Here is a 21,222-nt window from a genome sequence, read left to right as displayed (position 1 = left end):
TAGTATGTTGTACATTTATTGTTCAAAAGCTGTCTAGTATTTTAATGATATTGCTTGTAGTAAGCTATCAGATTATATCGTTGTAAAGCGCCTTTGAACGTGTATATGAAAAGGGCGCTATATAAGTTTGGTAAATAATAATAATAATAATATCTGTCATATGCATACCGTTTCGGCTGATGCTTTATCTGTAATATTATCAGGCGCGTAGCTGACTGTAGGCAAATACGCAGTTGCGTAATGAAATCTTGTCAGGTCGAAGTTTTTTTTTATACCAAGAAGCCCGAACTTAAAATAAAAACCGAAGGGGGGAGGTAGGGGGTGAAGGGGTTAATATGCTGTCCGTCATCGATCTGCGTCAAAAATCCCAAAATGGCCCTTGCTACGCGCATGCTTATTGTCATGGTAAACTATTTTCATTCTTTTTTTTTAATTATTTGCAAAACGTATGACCATATTTGTCATAAACATACTATTTGTGATGCTTTATTGGTAAAAGTATTATCATTTAAATCTTGCTTTGTTTATATGTATATTGTATTTTGTTTCACTTTAAAATAGCCTCGTTCTTATGTCTCATTTATTTATATATGCTGGGGTGTTATCATAAACTGAGTTACTTGGTTAAACTTGTAAACTGTAAATGTTTAAAACTAATTATATATATATCTACGTATACTTGCGGCTTTTCCCCTTTTAAATTACTTCATAAGTAAGGTTCAACAGAATAGTTTGCGCTTGGCTTGTGATCCTTATATTCGTTTCAATGTACAATGAGCGCTTTGCAGATTATATATTAATAAGTTGCTTTAGTTTAGATTTAATAATAGTAGTATATAACCAAAAATGCATCATTCTTTTCTGTAAGAATTCTGCATTATTATGTCCTGTTTCATTACATTTATTTTTGTATAATTCATGCACTTGTTTTGTTGTGTTGTTTTTTTAACATACCTTGCAATGTTTTATGTTAATTCATATGCTGAATTATGAACAATGAGAATAATAAAACTTATTTCTAAGAGCGTCGGTCCGCGCCCACGGCAATTTACGGAAATTCTTGATGAAAAGTACTTTTAAGATACTGAAACATGCGATACAGATTAGTTAAAGCATATTTTATACGAAAAAGCCTTAATGGTATGCATCAATAATTATTTTATTAAGAAGAGGTTCATTTAAATTTTGCGGTGAAATGTGAAGATTTGGCGATACGATAAATAACCGCATTGTCCCATCAAATGCCACAAACACATCTCAGGGCAAAACCTTTCTGCAAATGTCACATCAACGTGACAGTTGATGGTGTGTTATTTATCCCCCCCCCCCCCCTCCCCCTCACTATTTTACAACAAAATGCCGAAAAAGACAATATTTCATCAAAAATAGCTGTGCTATTTAATATGATGCGGCTTTGAAGAGGAAGTTATAAATTATGCCCATTTTCAAATTAGCCTTATTCTACTTCATTGTGCATTGCACCATCGTTTATATTAAAGATGAAATGGCAGGTTTCCTTAAGAATTATACCGTGAATGGAAAATATTTTGACAACTCATAAAATGTTGACATCGAGCATGGAGAATTGAAGTACATGGAAATCAAGTACGACCGATAAACAAATAGACGGTATGACTAATATTTGCAGATTTCATGAGTGTAGTTTTGTCAACAAACGTTCGCCAAAAATCAAAATAATTTATTTTTGGTTTGCACGCGCTATGTCTAAAAGAAAGGTACACTTCGATGAGCCCGAAAAGGTTCTTGAAAATGAAAAACCGAGACGGTTTAAAGAAAAGCATTCGCTTGACAGTGATGAAGAAGATGAACAGATAGAAGAGAAATTGGACGACGATGATTTCGAAGGTTTGTATCAAAGATGTAACACATATATAGTATGAATATATCTTAAATACTTTTCTTCGACCTAACAGAACTATCCATGAAACATCAAAGACAACCCGCAATATAATGCACCAGTCAATTGTAACCACGCCCCCCCCCCCCCCAAGGTCCCGGGAATAGCCACAGTGGCTTGATGACAAAAGCTCATTACGGTCACAATAAATAATTTCAAATAACCATAATTATATTTTATACATACTTGAACATGTATACCATCAAAATAATAAATTGCCATAAACATAAAATGAAATTTGACAAAATTCAAAATACCCTATACTGTAATGTGAAACAAGTGAAGAATGTTTGCCCGCCGAAAATGTAAACAAAGACCAATTCTCGTTGAAAATTATAACTTCGTAAGCTACAAATGTAATACCTGGCTCATAGATACAGTGGCCCGTTATATACACGTTAAAACTTGTATTCTTGTCAAGAGAAACAGTACAACACGAAAATGCTACAAAATGCAAATTATCACAAGCGCTAGCCAGACATTGTTCTGTCAAAATGACGTAGTACCAGGTTTGCCTTAATCTATTAGCAAAAGCGTCCGAAGGGCGGGATACATCGAAAAAGGGTTGAGTTTTCCGGTGGTTCCCGCCCTTCAGCCGCTTTCACTAATTGATGAAGGGGAGCCGGGTACCATTTAGGTTTTTCCCAGAATTTTGAATAAAAATTCCCAATCAGAACTTTGTATTTTATTCTCCAAATGTTGAAAATGTCCATTTTTGTGGATAATGATGTGAACATTACCCTTTCCAAGGGTAAAGGTCATTTTCCCAAAACACATTAAAAAAAAAAAAAGAGTGCCTGCCACCCATTTGGTTGGGTAAAAAAAATTAAGGTGCATTTCTATCAACTTCATAATATTTCAACATGAACAGCGCCAAAACGATTAACAATCCACACTTTTATAAAAACCTGAGCTTCTTTGATCATTTCCTTACGCAGAAAAGAAAGCATTTAATTATTATTGATTTGTCATGGTACATTGTAGGACAAGAGGAAGGGACTGTTGACTATGATGCAGGAATAAAAATCACCCCTTTCAACATGACAGAGGAATTAGAAGAGGGACACTTTGACAAAGATGGCATGTATATCTTTGAAAAAGACAAGGTAAGCTATCTACAAGTTATTATTTAGCCTCAAGTTATTAATAGAGAATATTTTTTTGTTTCAGTGTTAACCTAGTAATAGATCATAATATACTTCACTGTAAGCACCAAAAGCTATTTTTCACAAATGGCAAAGCAACAAGTGAAATATTTACTTCTGGTGTTCACATGGTGAAATGTATTACGATTTATGTTCAACAATCTCTGGTGAGCTCTTGTGTTGATTTTGATCACTGGGGGTCACAAGGTATCAAGATTTTACATAATTGCCTATGGCTCGATAAAATGAAAAGCATATGGATAAGATTGTTGCATATGTGAAGAAGAAGTTAGCAGGTTAAAAATATTATAAGGGTTGACATAAATAGAAGTCAGTTCAATATGTGAAATTTCAATAGTTCAATTCAATTTCTTTCTTTAAGATTGTTGTTAAAATTTAGTGACTAAAATGACTTATTGCTTTGCAGGATGCTATCCGAGACGAGTGGATGGACAATATAGACTGGGAGAAAATTAAGGAGAAGGATGGGCCGGGGGCAGGGCCTCAACAGATGGAACAGGATTCTGACAGCGAAGAGGTCAACATTCAGGAAATATACAAGTAAGGGTAGTTTAGACTAAGACCAGGATATGTGTGGTGGGTTTAAGCTAGAGGGTTATCAGAGGGTGCTGCACCCTGGCCTGTTTTAAAAGCAAACTTCTGCCCGCATGGAGACCAGAATGTGCACCCTCCTGCCTTCCAAGAATCAAATGCTTAAGATAATTAAATGTTTCTTTTGTTTTGATTCAAATTTTAGAATATGGTTATGAAATCAAACATATTTTACATATTTGGTAGTTGAAACCTAATTTTACTTCAAATTTCTAACATTTTCTATGAAATGCATAATGCTTTATAATTATTCACTGCCCGATACGATGTGCCCTTTCGTCCCTCAGCACCCTGTCCCTTTTCTGTAGCGCCCTGTCCTTTTTAAAACCTGGCTAAAACCCTACTGTGTGGTGATAATTATCAAACATGTATAGTTGAAACAAAAGATTTTTGAATGCAGATACCGGTACATTAATAGACCTTGCTTTGATCTATGACTTACTTTTAAATTGTTTATTAAGGTTTAGGTCTTTCTCACTCAAAATAAAAGAATCATGTATAGGTATTGAATTGTTTGTAAACATCACTACATGATAGTGACAAGAATTGTAACAAAAATTTTCTCTCAGTCATCTTGGATTAAAATCTAATCAATGATCGATTAATAATCAAATATTTTTATGTGTTGGCAATCAATTTTGCAATTTGGCTTAAATGTTTTGTATCAAAATATTTCTTTTGTAACTGGTATATAATATAACAAAAATTATTTCCATTTCTATAATTTTGATTAGTTGCATCGATTAGTGATTTACAATATTAAGAAATATATAAAAGAAAGGATATCTGTGGTAGAGAACTTGAAGGAATACTTTTTATACGCCCATCTTACGATGGCCGTATTATGGGAACACCCATGGCGGGCGGGCGGGCGGCTCCACAATGTTGTCCGCTCTCTAACTTGAATATTTCTCATCCAATTTCCACCAAACTTCATGAAAGTGTTTGTTGGTGAAATATCTAGGTCAAGTTCGATAACCAGCCAAATCGCTTTAGGCACTCCAGAGTTATGGCCCCCGAATTTGTCAAAATTGGCCATTTTAGCTTTGTCCGCTCTCTAACTTGATCATTTCTCATCCAATTTCCACCAAACGTCATGAAAGTGTTTGTTGGTGAAATATCTCGGTCAAGTTCAATAACCAGCCAAATCGCTTTAGGCACTCCAGAGTTATGGCCCCCTGAATTTGTCAAAATTGTCCATTTTAGTTTTGTCCGCTCTCTAACTTGAACATTTCTCATCCAATTTCCACCAAACTTCATGAAAGTGTTTGTTGGTGAAATATATAGGTCAAGTTCGATAACCAGCCTAATCGCTTTAGGCACTCCAGAGTTATGGCCCCCTGAATTTATCAAAATTGGCTATTTTAGCTTTGTCTACTCTCAAACTTGAACAGTTTTTATCCAAATTTCACCAAACTTGCTACTATAAATGTTTGTTGGTATATATTCTTGGCAAAGTTCTATAACCAGCCAGGCTCTTCAGGATTATGGCCCTTGAATTGGTCAAAATTTGCCATTTTTGCTTTGTCCACTGTCTAATTTGAACAGTTATCATCTGATCTTCACCAAAATTATTGATGGGCGTATTTTGTGAGTGTCACTCTTGTTTTATAAGAAGAGAAATGGTACCAAGGTTCTTGAATAACAAACTATAAGAATGCATTATCAATAACAAGATAACAGACTCACTATCCATAAAATAAGTGGAAATTAAGCGAAAGCAAATAACAAAGAGAGGATAGAAGAAAAAAATACTTGCCGGTTGATTCAATGATCGATTATGACCAAATACAATCATTTTTCGCCGATTTAAGACCCAACCAATCAATTTTCAATTATAATTGATCATCAGAACATCACTAGCCATAGCTAATAATCCATTCAAAATATTCTAATGAAACTTGGTACACATAATGCAGGAGGCAATGCAAAATAACTCTGTTTTTAATAATTGTAAAAATGTTAAGTTATGGCCCTTGTTAGAATGAAAAAGAACAATAAGTGTTAGTGTTTGCTCCTCTGTGCTGCAGTAAAATGGATTGTGCTAGCTTATGCTTTCAACATATATTCTCAATATTTGCTATATAATGACAATGTGAAGATGATTCAATATGATTTGACTTTATATGTAATTTTACAATAATCTTTTACAGAAAGATGCTTGATTATATGAAAGAGGGAGAGACAGTAGCCAGAGCCTTGAAACGTCTTGGAGGCGCAATGAAACAGATGTCAGCCAGCCAGAGGTGGAAAAACAAGAAACAAAAAACGGAGGAGACGGAAGAGGATAAAAAAGCTGCCAAGGACAAAGAACTGTTTCTAGAACTGACTGGTTTTGCCGATCAAATTATGTCCAGTGGCAATATGGAGGTATATGAAATGACTCATGAGAAAATCAGCTACGAATTGAATAAAATAGATAAGAAAATGGACACGGATGGTGCAAGTGCAAGATTGAAGATTCTCGAAGGAGCAGATGATGATGATGATGCCCTTGATATGTTTGCAGATGAAATTGACAAGAATGAGACTGAAAAGATTGGCAAGGATTTTAAAGCTGCTGATGACAGTGGTGCAGGGGATGGAACTAAAACAGAATCTAAGGGTTGGTTTGTGTGTTCATGACCATTGTGTGCATTTATACTTCAAAAATAACAAAAATCTATCTTTACAGACCTGGATTGAGTGGCAAGACAGTTCTTTTTTTTTACCTTTTTTGGGGTTCCACCAGAATAAGTATTTATCTTTCCCCTAACCAGGTAAAAAAATCCCCTTTAAAAAAATGAAAGAATTCTTAACAAAAATTTAATCTAACATTACAGCTACTAAACTATTAAGCTTATACACCTATTAAGATGACACCATCTGTGTATATTTCTCACAACTCAAATATCCCGTTAATCGAAAACTTTACTTTTTAGTAAAGAACTTATCTTTTTATAGATATGTAGTACTGTGAAATCATTAATGTTCGTGGGGCATTAATGTTCGTGGTTTTCGTGGGTTGGGTGATCCACGAATTCAAGATCCCACGAAATATAAACCCTTTATTCACTTTTTCAATTGCCTTGTTACGTACATACTCTAGTACATTCTTTACAGAGGTCGCAGTATACAGTGTTAACACCTGTCTCACTGTATAACTTACGATCATTATTCTGTTAATATATAATAACTGCCTTTAACAAATAATGAACCAAATCAATTAAATGTGTTTTATGAACCAAATGACAGTTATAAACACGTGTTTAAACGAGTGCTGTTAATGAAAATCTCCAAGTTTACAAGATGCGCGTGATGAGTGTCCATACTCGATTTTTTATTTAATGAAATAATTAATCGATTACTAGTACATTGAAGGTTACTAAGCACCGAACGTGACAATATACCCAACGTTTCGGTGTTTTCACAGTTTGCAAAATTCTTAATTGGCATTCAATGGCTTCCCCTATCTTTATTTATGATCAGGGTACATCTTCTTTTATTACCTTTATTCCCAATTAAATCGATAAGTGACATGGGTATATGCACTAATTGGCATGTCGTACCACATTAGCGAGTGTCATAAACCGAGTGATATAGAAGACGGAAATCACGGGCCAGCGCGTGGATATTATGCAGACGATCGTCGCATCTTCGATTTTTTTTTTCAAAAATGAAAATCCACAATTTAAGTACCCACGAAATTGTTTTTTTTTTTCAGCAAACCACGAAAATTCATGCCCACGAACATTAATGATTTCACAGTACTTCAATACCGGTACATATTGTCACAGTACAGGGGTATTATAGATTTAAGAAAGTGAACCTGTACATACAGGTGTAATTGTGTCAGCGCAGCTTAGCTAAACTTTAAACTCGCAAAAAGTAAAATAGAAATAATGATTCTTTATCATGTTTAAGGTATTCCATGCACAAATATGTTAAATTTTGATGCCAGGGGACCCCATATTATTTTGATATCATTTGAAAGGGTTTTATGTGCAGAAATAGAAAATGTAAAAAAATTGCCAAAAAAAATGAGAGAAAAATAATAGGACTTTTTTGGCCTTGAAAAATTGCAAAATAGGTGATTTCATGTAAGATTCCACTTGTATAATAAAGAGCGAAATATTAACTATAATAATTTAAGCATTTAAAAGACTTATGTAGTATGCAATACCCTTTCAAACAGAGCCAAAATAATTTGGTTGACCAGGCAAAATTCAACATAATGGTTATTGGAGCTTTCATAAAACTAGGTTATTTGTATGTCTTATTTCTAATGTATGTTTCTTAACCCCAATTATTATGCTTTATTTTCAAATCTGAATAGAATAATTTTATGTTTAGGAATCCAACATCAGTTTCATAAGCTGATCATGACTAATGTTATGGCATGTCAATTGTACATAGTAAATTGTCATGCCTAATGTTATGGTGACACATCTATTGATTTACATGTAGATGTCTGCCTTTCATCAATGAGCTTGATCTCTAATGAGAAGCTTTAGTACTTGATTAATCCTGTTTTAAGGCAGAGAAATTGATTAAAGTGACACTCTTGTTCAAAATCAATACATACATACTGTATTACATACATACATAAATGATATATGTATAACAAAAAATAGATTTTGCCTTATAAACCTCTCACTACTCATAGATAAAGCATTTATGGAAAATATTAATTTCTGATAACAAGATTGTTACTGTGTATGTAATAGCTGAATACGCAAAAATATTAAATGATTGGTGAATGCTAAAAGATTTACTGTGATCTACTATTGTCTCATAAGGTAGAAATACTGTATGTTTTCTCTGAACCTTTCTTTTAAATTAAAATCTGTATCCTTCATAAGAACCATTGTTTTTGACATTTATTCATCCTTTTTGGTATAATAGAACAATTGTATTAATTGTGGTACTGCTTATTTAGGAGTAAAAGTGCATCATTTAAGAGTTTTGAACACTATCAGCTGATTTCACAGACAAAATCATCTAAAAATACAATGTCATGTGAGACTTGATAATTTTATATTTGAGTGTTGAAATTGCTTTTCTACAACTCTATCTCATAACACTCTTGTTCTTTATTTCAGCTAACGAAGAAGAGGAAGATTCTAATGCAGTAAAATGGGAGTATATGTGGGAAGACAAAGACACTGAGGAAATCCATGGACCTTTCACCAGCTCTCAGATGCTTGACTGGGCAGAAGAGGGATTCTTTAAGAGCGGGGTCTATTGCCGCAAAGTGGGGACCCCTGGACAGTTTTACTCTTCAAAGAGGATTGACTTTGATCTTTATACTTGATTTTGATCCAAATAGTGTTGTGGTCAGCCATTGGTTTGACATTGTTTTCAGGGTGCATTATACATAGACATCTGATCAAATAGTATCATGTAATGAAGTATATTATGTCATTGTTTTATTAAAATTGGTATACATGTACTTAATTTTTAGCTTTCAATATCTGTAACTAGACAAAAAATGGTGTGGTCCTTTGCATTCTTTGGTGTAAAAATAATCTTGCAAATTGTACAGCTGATTATTCCTCTTGCTGCACCATTTGTTTGACTCAAGTTATGGCCCTATTAAAGTCATTTCCCTTTGTTACTTTTTCTTGCCTGACAATAACTTAAAAGTGGCTGGATGGATTCTAATAAAACTTCCTACAATGGTAAAGCACAATTGAGAGGAAGTGCAGTATACTAGGCCCATAACTCTTCTTCAGCTTATAACAGAGTTATTGCCCTTTGTTACTTTCCCTTACCCGAATCATTTTTTGAAATGTATTTGATGGAATTTAATTAACTTTCATACAATGGTGTAGTACAATGCCAGGAAGTGCAGTGTGAAAGAACCTAAACTCTATTTCAGCAAATTAGAGTAATTGCCCTTTGATACTTGTTCTTGCCACATCATGACTAGATAACTAGTGGATGGAATCTAATCTTAACTTCTTACAATGGTGAAGCACATTGACTGGAAGTGCAGATTACATGAACTAAAACTCTATTTTAGCTAGTTTACAGGGCTATTGCCCTTCAAGGCTTTTTTGTCCGTAGTTTAACTTGAAAACTGCTTGATGGAATTTAATTTAATTTCATACAATGGTAAAGCACAATGAGAGGGAATGCAGTGTACAAGAACCATAACTGTATCATTTTAGAGGGGATTTCATAATATTTCACTGCCATTTCCTATGGGGACATATTTATGACATTTAGTGATAGCTCTGGTTGATTGTCAAGTACAGGATGTGGTTGATTGCCAAGTACAGAATGAGTATTGGCATCTGCATTTGGTAATCTTCTTTTAGTAATCAATTGGCTGAAAGCTTATAACCCATATTGTGTCTCTGATACCTTCATTATAAAAGGCAGCATATACATTTCATTATTTATTGATGATGGCATTTACATTTGCAGAGTGTGATATTATACTATCATACATAATTCAAATATTGAAGAGAACTTACCGTGTACATGTACATGTTTGTTGATAGAAAAATGAATTGCGCTATATATAGATATCATTTACAAAAATAAATACTTTCATACTAGTGTTTTGAATTTAAAAGCAGATGGTTGATGCTAAAACATTTAACAAGAAAGAGGGGAAACTGGACTTTACTACAGCTGTCTTTGTAGTCTTTAAACCATTATTGTAGATTCAGCATCAGTATTGCCATATGCCCACAGGACAGTCTGGAAATAACACAACACATAAGCTTCCTGTGCCAAGGTATATGAAATATGATTCACCACTATTGACGTAACAGAGCTGTCCAGTCAAATGCAGTATTGGTTGTTATTTATAACTATAAGAATACAAACCACAATAAATAATCCGAACATGGACATACAGATCAAGGGCTTTTTTAATAAATAACTTTAAATCTTAACATTGTTTGCAAACAAATTTAGCAAAAACATGCTCTGACATCAATCAGTTAAACAAAGCATGACTGCAATGCCATTCTGAATCTCTTTAAGACAGTCAATTTGTACCGTTCAAACACCAGTCAGTTTCAACACTTCGTTTAGAAACGAGCACAGCAAGCAGATGCCATTACTTGTCTGTTGTTGGTTGTTGTTATAGTTTTTTCAGTCAACTTTTAAGAATTTTTTTAATTGATTTGGGTAATTTGCAAAAGTCAGGGAAATAAGGAACTCAAGATCAAGAGCCTTGGAAACAATTTGTAAAATTGCAGAAAGAAGGAAGTGTGTCTAAGGCAGTTTCTGTCTTGCTAAAAAAGCTGACTTTAAAAAAGCCAATGCACAATAAGAAGAGATGGTAACAGTCTTTTGGGGAGGATGGAGGCCTAAATGTACATTATTATGCTTATAAGTAATAGAGGACCAATTAAGCTCCTATAAACACAAGATAGTTTGGCTGGGAAAATTGGGATTTGGTCATGGTGCTTGGAACTCTACATTTTTGGAAGGAAAATTACAAAGTTTGAGTACGGTAAGACTGATGTAATTAGAACAATATATTTCCATTTCTGTCATGTCCATGAATATTGCAAGAGGTTAAAGAGAAAGTGAAATTGTCAATCCTTACTGCTCAAGGGACATAATTCTAGCATTAACATGTGATCTGACTGTCAGTCAAGATATTATGCTAAGTTTGAAAAGGATTGGATGAGAAGTAGTCTAGTTTGCAGTGGACAAATTAAAATGATGAAGTTTGACCTTTACAATAAAGTGAATAAAAGGAATCTGGCTATCGATTGTACTCAGTTGATTTCATGTGGCATTAAACATAGTGACCAATTTTGGTTATGTTTGGATAAGATATCGTCAAGTTGGAGAGCAAACAAAGTGACATTTTGACGATTCAAGGATCACAACATAGAGTAAATAGACAGAGCGATCTGTATGTTAGGTGTTATTGGAAAAATTTGTGCCAAGTAATAGAAATTTGGTAGACTTCTTTTTGCGTTACAGAAAGGACACAGAATGGAACAATGAACCTATGCTTATGTCCTAGACCTAGATTTAGGACCCGAGTGCAATATGTCTTATGAAATAAACAAGTGATAGATATTAATTTGGGATCACCATCGGCTAATTTAGTGACCTTGGTCTTGCACTTACGTGCATGTTGTTGTAAGGAACATATTGTCGTACTGTGAGAATTATTTGTTTATTTTTTTTAAATTACATTGAGGATAGTTTGGTGTTTCAGTGTAAGATAGCAATATATTTTGTAAAGTGAGTACCAAAAGTTACATTTAATTAATTGCTTTGCCACCATTTCAATAAACTAAAGAAAACTATGAAATTAAAGTAAGTTACTGCTGTTGAATAAAAATAGCCATCATGAAAATGTTGTTTGACAGAATTAAGGAAACCTATAGTCCCAGAAACCAGTTTTGAACTTTGAAGGTGACTGTCAATAATTCATGGAGAAGTGTTGCGGTTATGTCTGCCTTTTACATTGCAAAAACAAACAAAATGACATAGCAATTTTAATGTTTGTAAATATACATATACTAACACATAGACTGAAAGTTATGTGCAATGGACGGAATGCATCATAATTTTGTAGCAATAAAAAACAACATTGATGTGTCAATTTCACAATGTGTAAAACTTAAGCACAATGATGCACAAGTATCTTGCTCCCTACATTTTGTAACTTTTGTTTTTACTGATATTTATCAATACCTATGATTACATGATTAATATACGGTACTCATTCTTTAAAAACAGTCTTAATGACAAGAGAGATTCACAAACCAATATTATCAAGTTGCAATGTGTTCACTGTGTCATACAAATTTAAAAACATTTTCTGTTGTCAACATTTCAAATGCATTTTTTTATTACATGTACTACCATCCTAGGCTCCCAAGCATATCATAACCTATATGATACCCTGGGCAAATTGGCAAGGGAAACTTTGTAAATCTTGAATATTCATAGGCATTTTCAGACCAATGAACAAACCAATAACAATGAGGAAAGAATCTCCTTTGTTAAGAGCTATCAGCATATTTAACAATATCCTGCCTAAAACTTTTTGTAAGCCGTGATTTCGTTGGATTATTTCAAACCAAGATTACATCCGTGACTTCTCAGCCATTTCCACACCAATCAAGCGGCTGAATTTCACCTCATTAAGTATTCATGAAAATGAAATTTTTACAGCTGATTTGCACAGAGTATCATATAGGTTATGATACGCTGGGGTGCTGAGGATGAATTACTACATGTACATTGTACATGTCTTTCAAATTTGTAGCACTAATTCAGATACTGGTACAGATCTAAAAGTTATCTATCAAAATTATCACAGCTGCCTAGTTCATCTTAAATATTACATACACTAATATTAACAAAACAAACACTTGTACATTAAACACTTGATCACTTCAACTATAATGCTCGTGTGCCTCGTGCGCTTGTTCAAGCCAGTACTCATTATCTGCCATATCTTCCAAGTCTGCAAACTGTCGTAGGTGAAACTTGGTCACCTGATAGTTCACCATGATTCTGATGGCGATGTATCCACAGATAATTTCAAACAATACAAACAGGCCCTCGACAATGTTCACCGCACGTTCTATGGGGAGAATTCTTGCGTCTTCGTTAAACGTCAGCAGAAGAATTAGAGGAAACTGGATGAGAAGGGTCAACAGCCAAAAGCCAGCAAGTTCTGGAACCTGAAACAGTAAAGTAAGTGTTACAACTTGCACCAGAGCGACAAATTGCCAAACAGATCTTAAAATAAAAACAAGAGGGCCAAAAGAGCCCTAAATTGCTCACCTGATTAAAATGACTAATCATTGGTTGTTAAAAATGTTGGTTAATGATCACTACATGAGGCTGCATACCAAATATCAAGGGTCTGGGCCTTGCGATTTCAGAAAAGAAGATTTTGAAAGATTTTACTTTATAAGAAAATAGAAAACATAGGATCACTGGGTCCGGCCATTTTTCACCCCATGGTCATAATTTAATTATTTTGGTAAAAGGCCACTAAATGAGGCTACATACCAAATATCAAAGGTCTTGGATAAGAGTTCTTAGAGAAGAAGATTTTCAAGATTTTACTATAGATATAAGTATATAGAAAACTTTGGACCCCCGGATTGTGCCCAGTTTTGACCTTAGGGAGATTATTGAACAACATTGGTATACAGCCATTACATGGGACTACATACTAATTATCATAATCCTGGGCTTCCAATCAGTCCTACACATTCATAACAGAAGCATACTAAGTTTCAGCAAGTGCTTAGCAGCTTATTTATCACTTCCCATTAACATGACCCTGAGCTGAGAGTCTAGCCATCACTAATTGGATTTCTCTGGTCTTATCTGGGTTTCTGAACTTTTGTAGATGCAGTCTTTCCTATATGAAGCACAGTTTTCAATATACTTAAAACTTTTTTTCCCTTTTAATCAAACCATAAACACCAAGTGATAAAGTTGTTTAGAATTTATTGAAGTTAAAGAATATATGGGGTTTTTCTGTGTCTTATATATAGCTGGAGAAAAAGGATATTTAAAATTTTATTATACAAGTATAATGAAAACCTGAACCCCCAGAGCATGGCCATTTTTCATCACAGGGACATAATTTGAACAATCTTGGTATTGGACCACTACATGAAGCTGCATACCAATTATGGGTCTGCACCATGGGGTCTCAGAGAAGATGTTAATGGATTTAAAATGTTGATGCTGGTGCTGGACAACGGACATTGATCAATCTCAAAAGCTCACCTTGAGCACTTAGTGCTCTTGAGCACTTCATGCTCTAGAAATGTTGTTGGTTTATAATTTGCAGTTTGTGACTCTGCTACCAGTGTTTTTGCATGATTCACTTAAAAATACCAAGCAATGAATAATATTTTATGTTTAACAATTCTAAGAGCATGAAGTCAGTCCTATAAGAGATTGAGATATTTTTCTTAATGATATGGTCTACTTTTCAGCAACATGTATTGTGAACTGATTCAAACTACTGATTCATAAATTGAAACTGGATGGCAATACTCAAATGATCTTACCATGAGTGAACAATAATAACAGATTTAATACAGTTAAATTCTTACTCTTTCCATGAGGTTTCCAGTGTACCCAACATACAAACGAACCACCTCAATAATGGTGTATGTGATGTAGACAGCAATCAGAGTAATCTTGTACAGAATGTTTAGTTCATCATACTGAAAATAATTTTAAAATCAATATAACGGATTTCTGCAAAACTTAAATGAGTTTTATTAATAAGTATGTTTGATCATAATAAATTATCCTTACAGTTCTTCGTTCATGATAAGTCTGTCTAAACAGTAAACATACATTCAATGTGGCTTCATGTATGTTATTTATTGTACATGTAAGATATATAATAACAACCTAAGTTTATTAATTATGACAACTATTGAATTGTATCGCATAAATTATAACAAAATGCACATCTCAATAGTCTCGTTATATGTATATTTTTGTTTAATCAATATGATATATGTGTGATAATAAAGTTGTCATTATCAATATAACACTACTCACTTTGACTTCCAATCCCACAACAGTTACAATTATCCAGAATGGAGCGAAGAATGCATTGAAATAAATTGCCATTTGCAGGGGCAGGTTGGTGACATAGTCATTTCCTGTAACAAAAAAAAAAATCATCAAGTTAAAAGTGAAGTTCATTTTACAAAATAATCCAATTATTTAAAATGCTTATATTGATACAAGAAAAACCTATTTTGCCTTACCTTAACCAGCATATTTTTGCATTTAGTCCATAGGAATTGACAGATTTGTATATTTTTATACTGCTTGTACCAAAGTTTTTAACTCAATAAAAATGGTTAAAACAGTGTCAATTTCAAAAGGTAAACATAGAACATGCTTTTGCATCAATTTTTTTCTGGTCGTCTTTCATTTTTGTCTTTAAATAGGAAAAGGAAGATAAGCCTGTATAGCAATCGAAGTCTTCAGCGAAAAATATAAAGACCTGGCAATGCATTTTTGCGTTTATTACTCCCTTAAACTTAGTCTAAAATGATAGACATGTTATACGGGATTCTTCCAATCCCTAATATCTAAACTGGTTTGTGCAAAAACTGGGTGGGTTTGAAAAATATTGAAATTATATTCAGTGAAGTATTTTATGTTAGAAATGGATAATTAAGGTTTATATTCATATTTTACCATGTAAGTACAAAGCTATTTTGCACAAAACAAGCATTAAACACATGATCTACCTTTCCAATAAAATGAAATTTGACTGACACAGACAACAATTATGCCAAGCGGAACAACTCGACCCAATTGTAATAACTCATGCAGCCACCTCCGACAAGCTTCGTAATAGACCTCGTAAATAAAATCGTAACAACTCAGCCATGACCGAAGTGCTCCAATTGTTGTAAAACTGTAAACTGCAGCCTTTTGTTATGTTTTGACAGAATGAAATGAAGAAAACCCCATCAAACTCATAATTATTCGTTGGATATTTATTTTTTGTGTACGGAACTAATATAAAATAACATTATCTAGTAATATTTCTTGTTTTTATGATATTTTTTGGACGCAATATGCTTTAACCCGAAATACCGATCGGAATAGTTACCCACTTTTGGTACAAAACAATTTGTATGTGAAGGATTTGCCATATCAAAAATCGTAAAAAAATCTGTCAACGTACAATTTTTTGGACTACCTTAAACTTAACAGAGTTAATATTATAGGCATAGCCGTTGACATTGAGATTGTCATTCAAGCAACTTGATTTGTCATATTGAACTATGTAAAAATGTATAAGTTGAAAGTATTAATGGACGTTAACCTGTCAATAGAAAACGGAAAACTCTTTGCTCAAGTTGTGACATGAACTTTTAAGCGAATGTGTACATTTTTTAATTCAACACTCGAATAGTACAGTTGGAATTTATTGAAACATTACCAGCTTTAATAATTTGATGGTTTTGAGGATCTCTCATTGATTTTGACACTGGAAACAGTCGATCAGTGACATTATTCATCGTTCGCCGGAGTGTAGCTTCCATTTTTGTTGTTATCACGTGACTAATGATTCAGTAAAAACGGTTAAGTTAAAAAAAAGGCATTCCATTCGGAACTCCTCGGCCATTGTATCGAAAACAACATTTGTTTCAATGTGTACACACCGGTCTCAAAAATAGACAGTATGTCAGTAAGACCGGTGTGTACACAATGCATTTGTTTTCGATAAAATGGCCGAGGAGCTCCGAATGAAGGCATTCAAGCCAGTCAGATAGACTCCAATTATGATTCAGACATCACAAGCTACTTGAAATCTAGCAAACTAATATTTTTATATATATATATATATACCCGGAATTTAAATCAAATCAAATTTTATTGTCAGTCGGTATGACATGACAGAGAAAACATAAGCTATGAATAGCTATTGACCGACTACATATAATATATATTTTAACAAGCATAATTAAATTAAGTGAGCACATTTAAGTATATATTAAAAAAAATGTACCTGACTAAAAATAGCACATGGATAAGACATAAATACAGGTGTCATATATAGTATACACTTTTAAAAACTGGGATGCTGGCGCTAATCTTGACCGTAGTCTAAAAATATCTTAAGATGAACTTAAGAAAAACTGAGAAGAAAAGTAGCACAAGCGTGCATTCGAAAATGAATTCGAAAAAAGGATATTTGGTAGGTTTTATATGTGATAATCCTGATAAAAAAATAGACAATGCAATAATGGGTTACTTACAAAGGCACTGCACGTGACAAATGTTTTCATCTGCGTCATCGATTTTCTAATGTTTTGCAAAAGAATGACCCTTTCGAAATTGGAAATACCATGACAATGACAAAAGAGGTATTAATGGGTGAGGGGACCTGGTATATTGTGTTCCCAAAATGTTAGTTCAGCAACTTTTAAGACGAAAATGGCCAGCAAAGTTTCGGCTGCAACTTATATTTTCGCGAGTTCTGGAATTGAGGGTGGCAACAATAGAAACCGAAAGACTCACTGTAATGCTGTTAATTAAACACAGTACAAATACGTGTTCCGACTGAAGAAAATGAATAATGATAAAAAAGGGATTTATTTTTTCTTAAATAAGCAAAACTATCAGAAATCTAGTCAGAAAAGATACTATGCGGGCAGGCAAACAGATAGAGATTTTTTTATTAGTTTGCAATATATGCGACTATTTCATGCAGAAAACATATTCATATATATATATTATATAGTAGTATAGTAGTAGTTTTATTTGTGCATTATGTCATCAACAGTACATTTTACATCAATATAAGATATATCACATATTGTATTTGCATGATATTAGGGTCCTAATAAGTTATATCACAGAAAGTTTAACATGAAATACATAATACTAGATCTACTAAAACAAGTATTACTTCTGGTGTTAATGATAAAGCTATTTAATTTATTACCAAATAAAGTTTTACCAAATAAGGTTTAACATAATAATTGACATTGCACAGGATAACCCGTAAAGATTTGCACAAGTTCAAAAGCTTATTTCCAACGGGGTCCATGTCTAAGGTATTAAAGTTGGCATTAAATGATTTAGTGAACAGTATTATATAATATTATATCATATACTCAGATGAATTGCATTAATATATGACATTCATCACAAATAAACTACTATCAGTATCACATAATGATATAATATACCACACAATTATACAAATAGTTAAGGAATATTTAAAAATTAACAAAGCAACTATATAAAAATTGTGCGTATTCTTAGAAAGCGCACTTATATTTATCTAATACATAAAAATTATGAATACAAAAAGACAGACTTTTTAAACTTCTCCATCTCCTTTAAGAGGTGAGTTTTGACTAATTTCTTAAAAACATACTTTGATTCTGTGTCTTTGATGTTATTTGGAAGCATGTTCCAATCCCGTATACCATTATAATAAAAAGAAGCTGCTGTAAAACCACCATTATGTGGGACATAAAATTTTAAGTTGGATCTACTGCCATATGAGTGAACTTCGTTACATTTGGCAAAATTATCCTTCATATAACGTGGACATTTGTCATGAAATATTTTGTGTACATGATTTAGCCTAAGTTGTCTACATCTTTGTTCGACATTTAAAAAACCAAGATCAGCAAAACTTGCCACTGAAAGCGAGGTTCTACAAAGAAAAATATTAATAAAAAGAACAATTTCATTTTGTGTCTGTTTTTAGACTGCATGGTAAGGCCACAGTACCAAGATGATGAAGCATAGTCAAGATGACATTGAACTAATGCATTACAAAGAGTTTTCCTAAGAGATTTGTTTAAAAATTCACGTTGTCTATATAAAAATTTGATTCTAGAGTTAACCTTCTTAACAACCATATTGTTCACAGTAGATGTACCTGACAAATCAGAGTCCAAAATTGACCCAAGATATTTGATTGAATCTTGAGACTTGATTTCATGGTCATTACATTGAATGCTGAAATCCCCTAGTTTACCAAGTTTACGTTTGGAGCCAAAAATAATGCATTTGGTCTTTCCTAGATGAAGGGATAATTTGTTATCAGTTAACCACATACTGCAGTTTTGCAATTCTTGACGAAGACTTTGTCTAAATATATCAGGGTCTTTATGAGAAAATAAGATAGCGCTGTCGTCAGCATAAAGTATAAGTTTGAATTTAGAACTGATGCTTGTATTCATGTCATTAATGTTGCATAAAAACAGCAGAGGACCTAATATACTTCCTTGAGGTACACCACACACAACTTGATCAAAATCTGATCTGGTATTTTTAACATGAACAGACTGTTTTCTGTCGGTTTGGTATGAGCTAAACCACTCCGCCGACTCCACACCCAAGACCTGTAGCTTTCGGCATAAAATATCATGTTCTACTGTGTCGAAAGCTTTTTGCAGATCCAACATGATCATGTCAGTAAATAAATCTTTAGAAGATTGTCTACGTATAAAATCTGTAAGGTGTATTAGGCAGGAGTCGGTAGAGTAGGTACCACGGAACCCGCTTTGATATTCATACAACAAACCATTTTTTACTAAGAAGGATTCCAGCTGAGTGTAGACAGCTCGCTCAAGAATTTTGGACAAAATTGATAAAATGCTAACAGGCCTATAATTTGAAACTTCTGACCTACTATTTTTCTTAAAAAGCGGTTTGACCATGGCACTCTTTAAGTCATTTGGCACGCTTTCATTAACAATAGAACTTTTTATTAAAAATGTAATATGTATCTTAATAAAAGGAGCTGCATTCTTTAGAAATCTAGCAGGAATATCATCAAGCCCAGTGCTTTTTGAACAATTTAGTTTGGATAATTCATTCAGGACAAATTGCTCTGAAACAGTATGTAGTTTAAAGGATTTTGACTCAGGGTTTCTCTGCTTGTAAAAGTTTTGAAAAACACTATATGAAACACTGAACAAATTTGATGCAACAGGCAGTTTCTCCACTAGAACTGATGCGACTGTAGTAAAAAAAAATATTAAAAATGATTTGCTATTGTTTTAGCGTCAAAACACAGTTTGTCACCTATGTTAAGAACTACATTAGGTAAAGATTTACTAATATTACTGTATCCTAGATCCTTTAACTGAGACCACATACTTTTTGGATTGTGTTTATTTTCCTCTAGTTTGTTGCATATATACTCAGATTTGGCTTTCTTAACAGCCTTTTGAACTGTATTTCTAAATGAGCAAAAGAGCTTGTAACAATCTGTATTGCCTGTTTTCCTACACTTATACTTATAAAAATCCCTATTCTTTATAAGGTCCAATATATCAGAATCAATCCAAGGCTCACTTCTTTGTTTTAAACGTACTTCTTTAATAGGAGCAATTAATGTTATTTAAAACTGATAAAAATGTATCTTTAAAAAAAATCCAAGATTCCATCTTAAACATTTCAGACCAATCACAAAGTTTCAATTTACCGATGAAATCATCATTATTGTAGTTTTTAGTACACCTTACATTAATAGTATTATGTTCGTTAGGCTTAACCATGGTAGTTTTTTTGTGTGCAAAAAATTGGTAAATGATCACTTAAGTTTATTGGTAATGTACCAGACTGAGAGATCTTGTCACTGTGACTACATAAAATATGATCAATCAAAGTACTAAAATAGGTTTAGTTTTATATAAAAACAGTTCAGCCCATACAGCTTCTACATTATCAACTTGTAATTCAGTTCTCAATGTGAAAGCAACATCTTCCCTAATATATAAACACACTCCTCTCCCATTCCTGTTACGGTCCCTGCGTGAAATGTTGTATCCCTGAATGGCTACCTCGTTGTCTGTAACGGATTCATCAAGCCATGTTTCTGTGATTGCAATAACATCCACTCTGCATGTAATGGCGAAATGTCTCAGTTCTGATAGTTTTGGTAGTTAAGACCTTGTATTAAAATGTACAAAATGTAGACCTTTTTGTTTAAAAGCATCAAATTTGGAATAATCAATAAAATCTTCAGATGAAGTATGACTAGAATTATGTTGTTCAGTATTATTGTAGTCTGGTTGATTAGAAGTAAAACTATCAAGG

General features: G+C 33.3%; 2 protein-coding genes across 2 annotated transcripts; one reads left to right on the top strand and one right to left on the bottom strand.

The window, feature by feature from the left end:
• The first annotated feature begins 1,665 nt into the window (after positions 1-1,665).
• On the top strand, positions 1,666-10,488 carry LOC128232850 (CD2 antigen cytoplasmic tail-binding protein 2 homolog). Its single transcript, XM_052946620.1, has 5 exons — positions 1,666-1,866; positions 2,903-3,024; positions 3,491-3,624; positions 5,829-6,280; positions 8,757-10,488. Exons 1-5 carry the CDS (start codon positions 1,722-1,724, stop codon positions 8,966-8,968), a joined length of 1,065 nt encoding a protein of 354 aa, XP_052802580.1. The 5' UTR covers positions 1,666-1,721; the 3' UTR covers positions 8,969-10,488.
• Positions 10,489-12,121: 1,633 nt separating this feature from the next.
• On the bottom strand, positions 12,122-16,730 carry LOC128232851 (transmembrane protein 17B-like). The gene is made up of 4 exons (XM_052946621.1): positions 16,595-16,730; positions 15,190-15,293; positions 14,730-14,843; positions 12,122-13,331 (listed from the first exon to the last, which is right to left on the bottom strand). Exons 1-4 carry the CDS (start codon positions 16,695-16,697, stop codon positions 13,041-13,043), a joined length of 612 nt encoding a protein of 203 aa, XP_052802581.1. The 5' UTR covers positions 16,698-16,730; the 3' UTR covers positions 12,122-13,040.
• Between the last annotated feature and the right edge of the window lie 4,492 nt (positions 16,731-21,222).

Source organism: Mya arenaria, chromosome 4, assembly GCF_026914265.1.
Source record: "Mya arenaria isolate MELC-2E11 chromosome 4, ASM2691426v1".
Taxonomy (NCBI): Eukaryota; Metazoa; Mollusca; class Bivalvia; order Myida; family Myidae; genus Mya; species Mya arenaria.
Note: the sequence above shows the minus strand (reverse complement) of the source record. Positions and strands in the feature narration are given on the sequence as shown.

Excerpts from the sequence above, each read along its gene's own strand:
- LOC128232850 (XM_052946620.1), top strand. The coding sequence starts at position 1,722 with ATGTCTAAAAGAAAGGTACACTTCGATGAGCCCGAAAAGGTTCTTGAA. Across the intron at positions 3,025-3,490 it reads ATATCTTTGAAAAAGACAAG|GATGCTATCCGAGACGAGTG; the intron begins GTAAGCTATCTA and ends ATTGCTTTGCAG. Across the intron at positions 6,281-8,756 it reads AACTAAAACAGAATCTAAGG|CTAACGAAGAAGAGGAAGAT; the intron begins GTTGGTTTGTGT and ends TCTTTATTTCAG.
- LOC128232851 (XM_052946621.1), bottom strand. The coding sequence starts at position 16,697 with ATGGAAGCTACACTCCGGCGAACGATGAATAATGTCACTGATCGACTG. Across the intron at positions 14,844-15,189 it reads TTGTGGGATTGGAAGTCAAA|TATGATGAACTAAACATTCT; the intron begins GTGAGTAGTGTT and ends AATTATTTTCAG. Across the intron at positions 13,332-14,729 it reads CTGGAAACCTCATGGAAAGA|GTTCCAGAACTTGCTGGCTT; the intron begins GTAAGAATTTAA and ends TTACTGTTTCAG.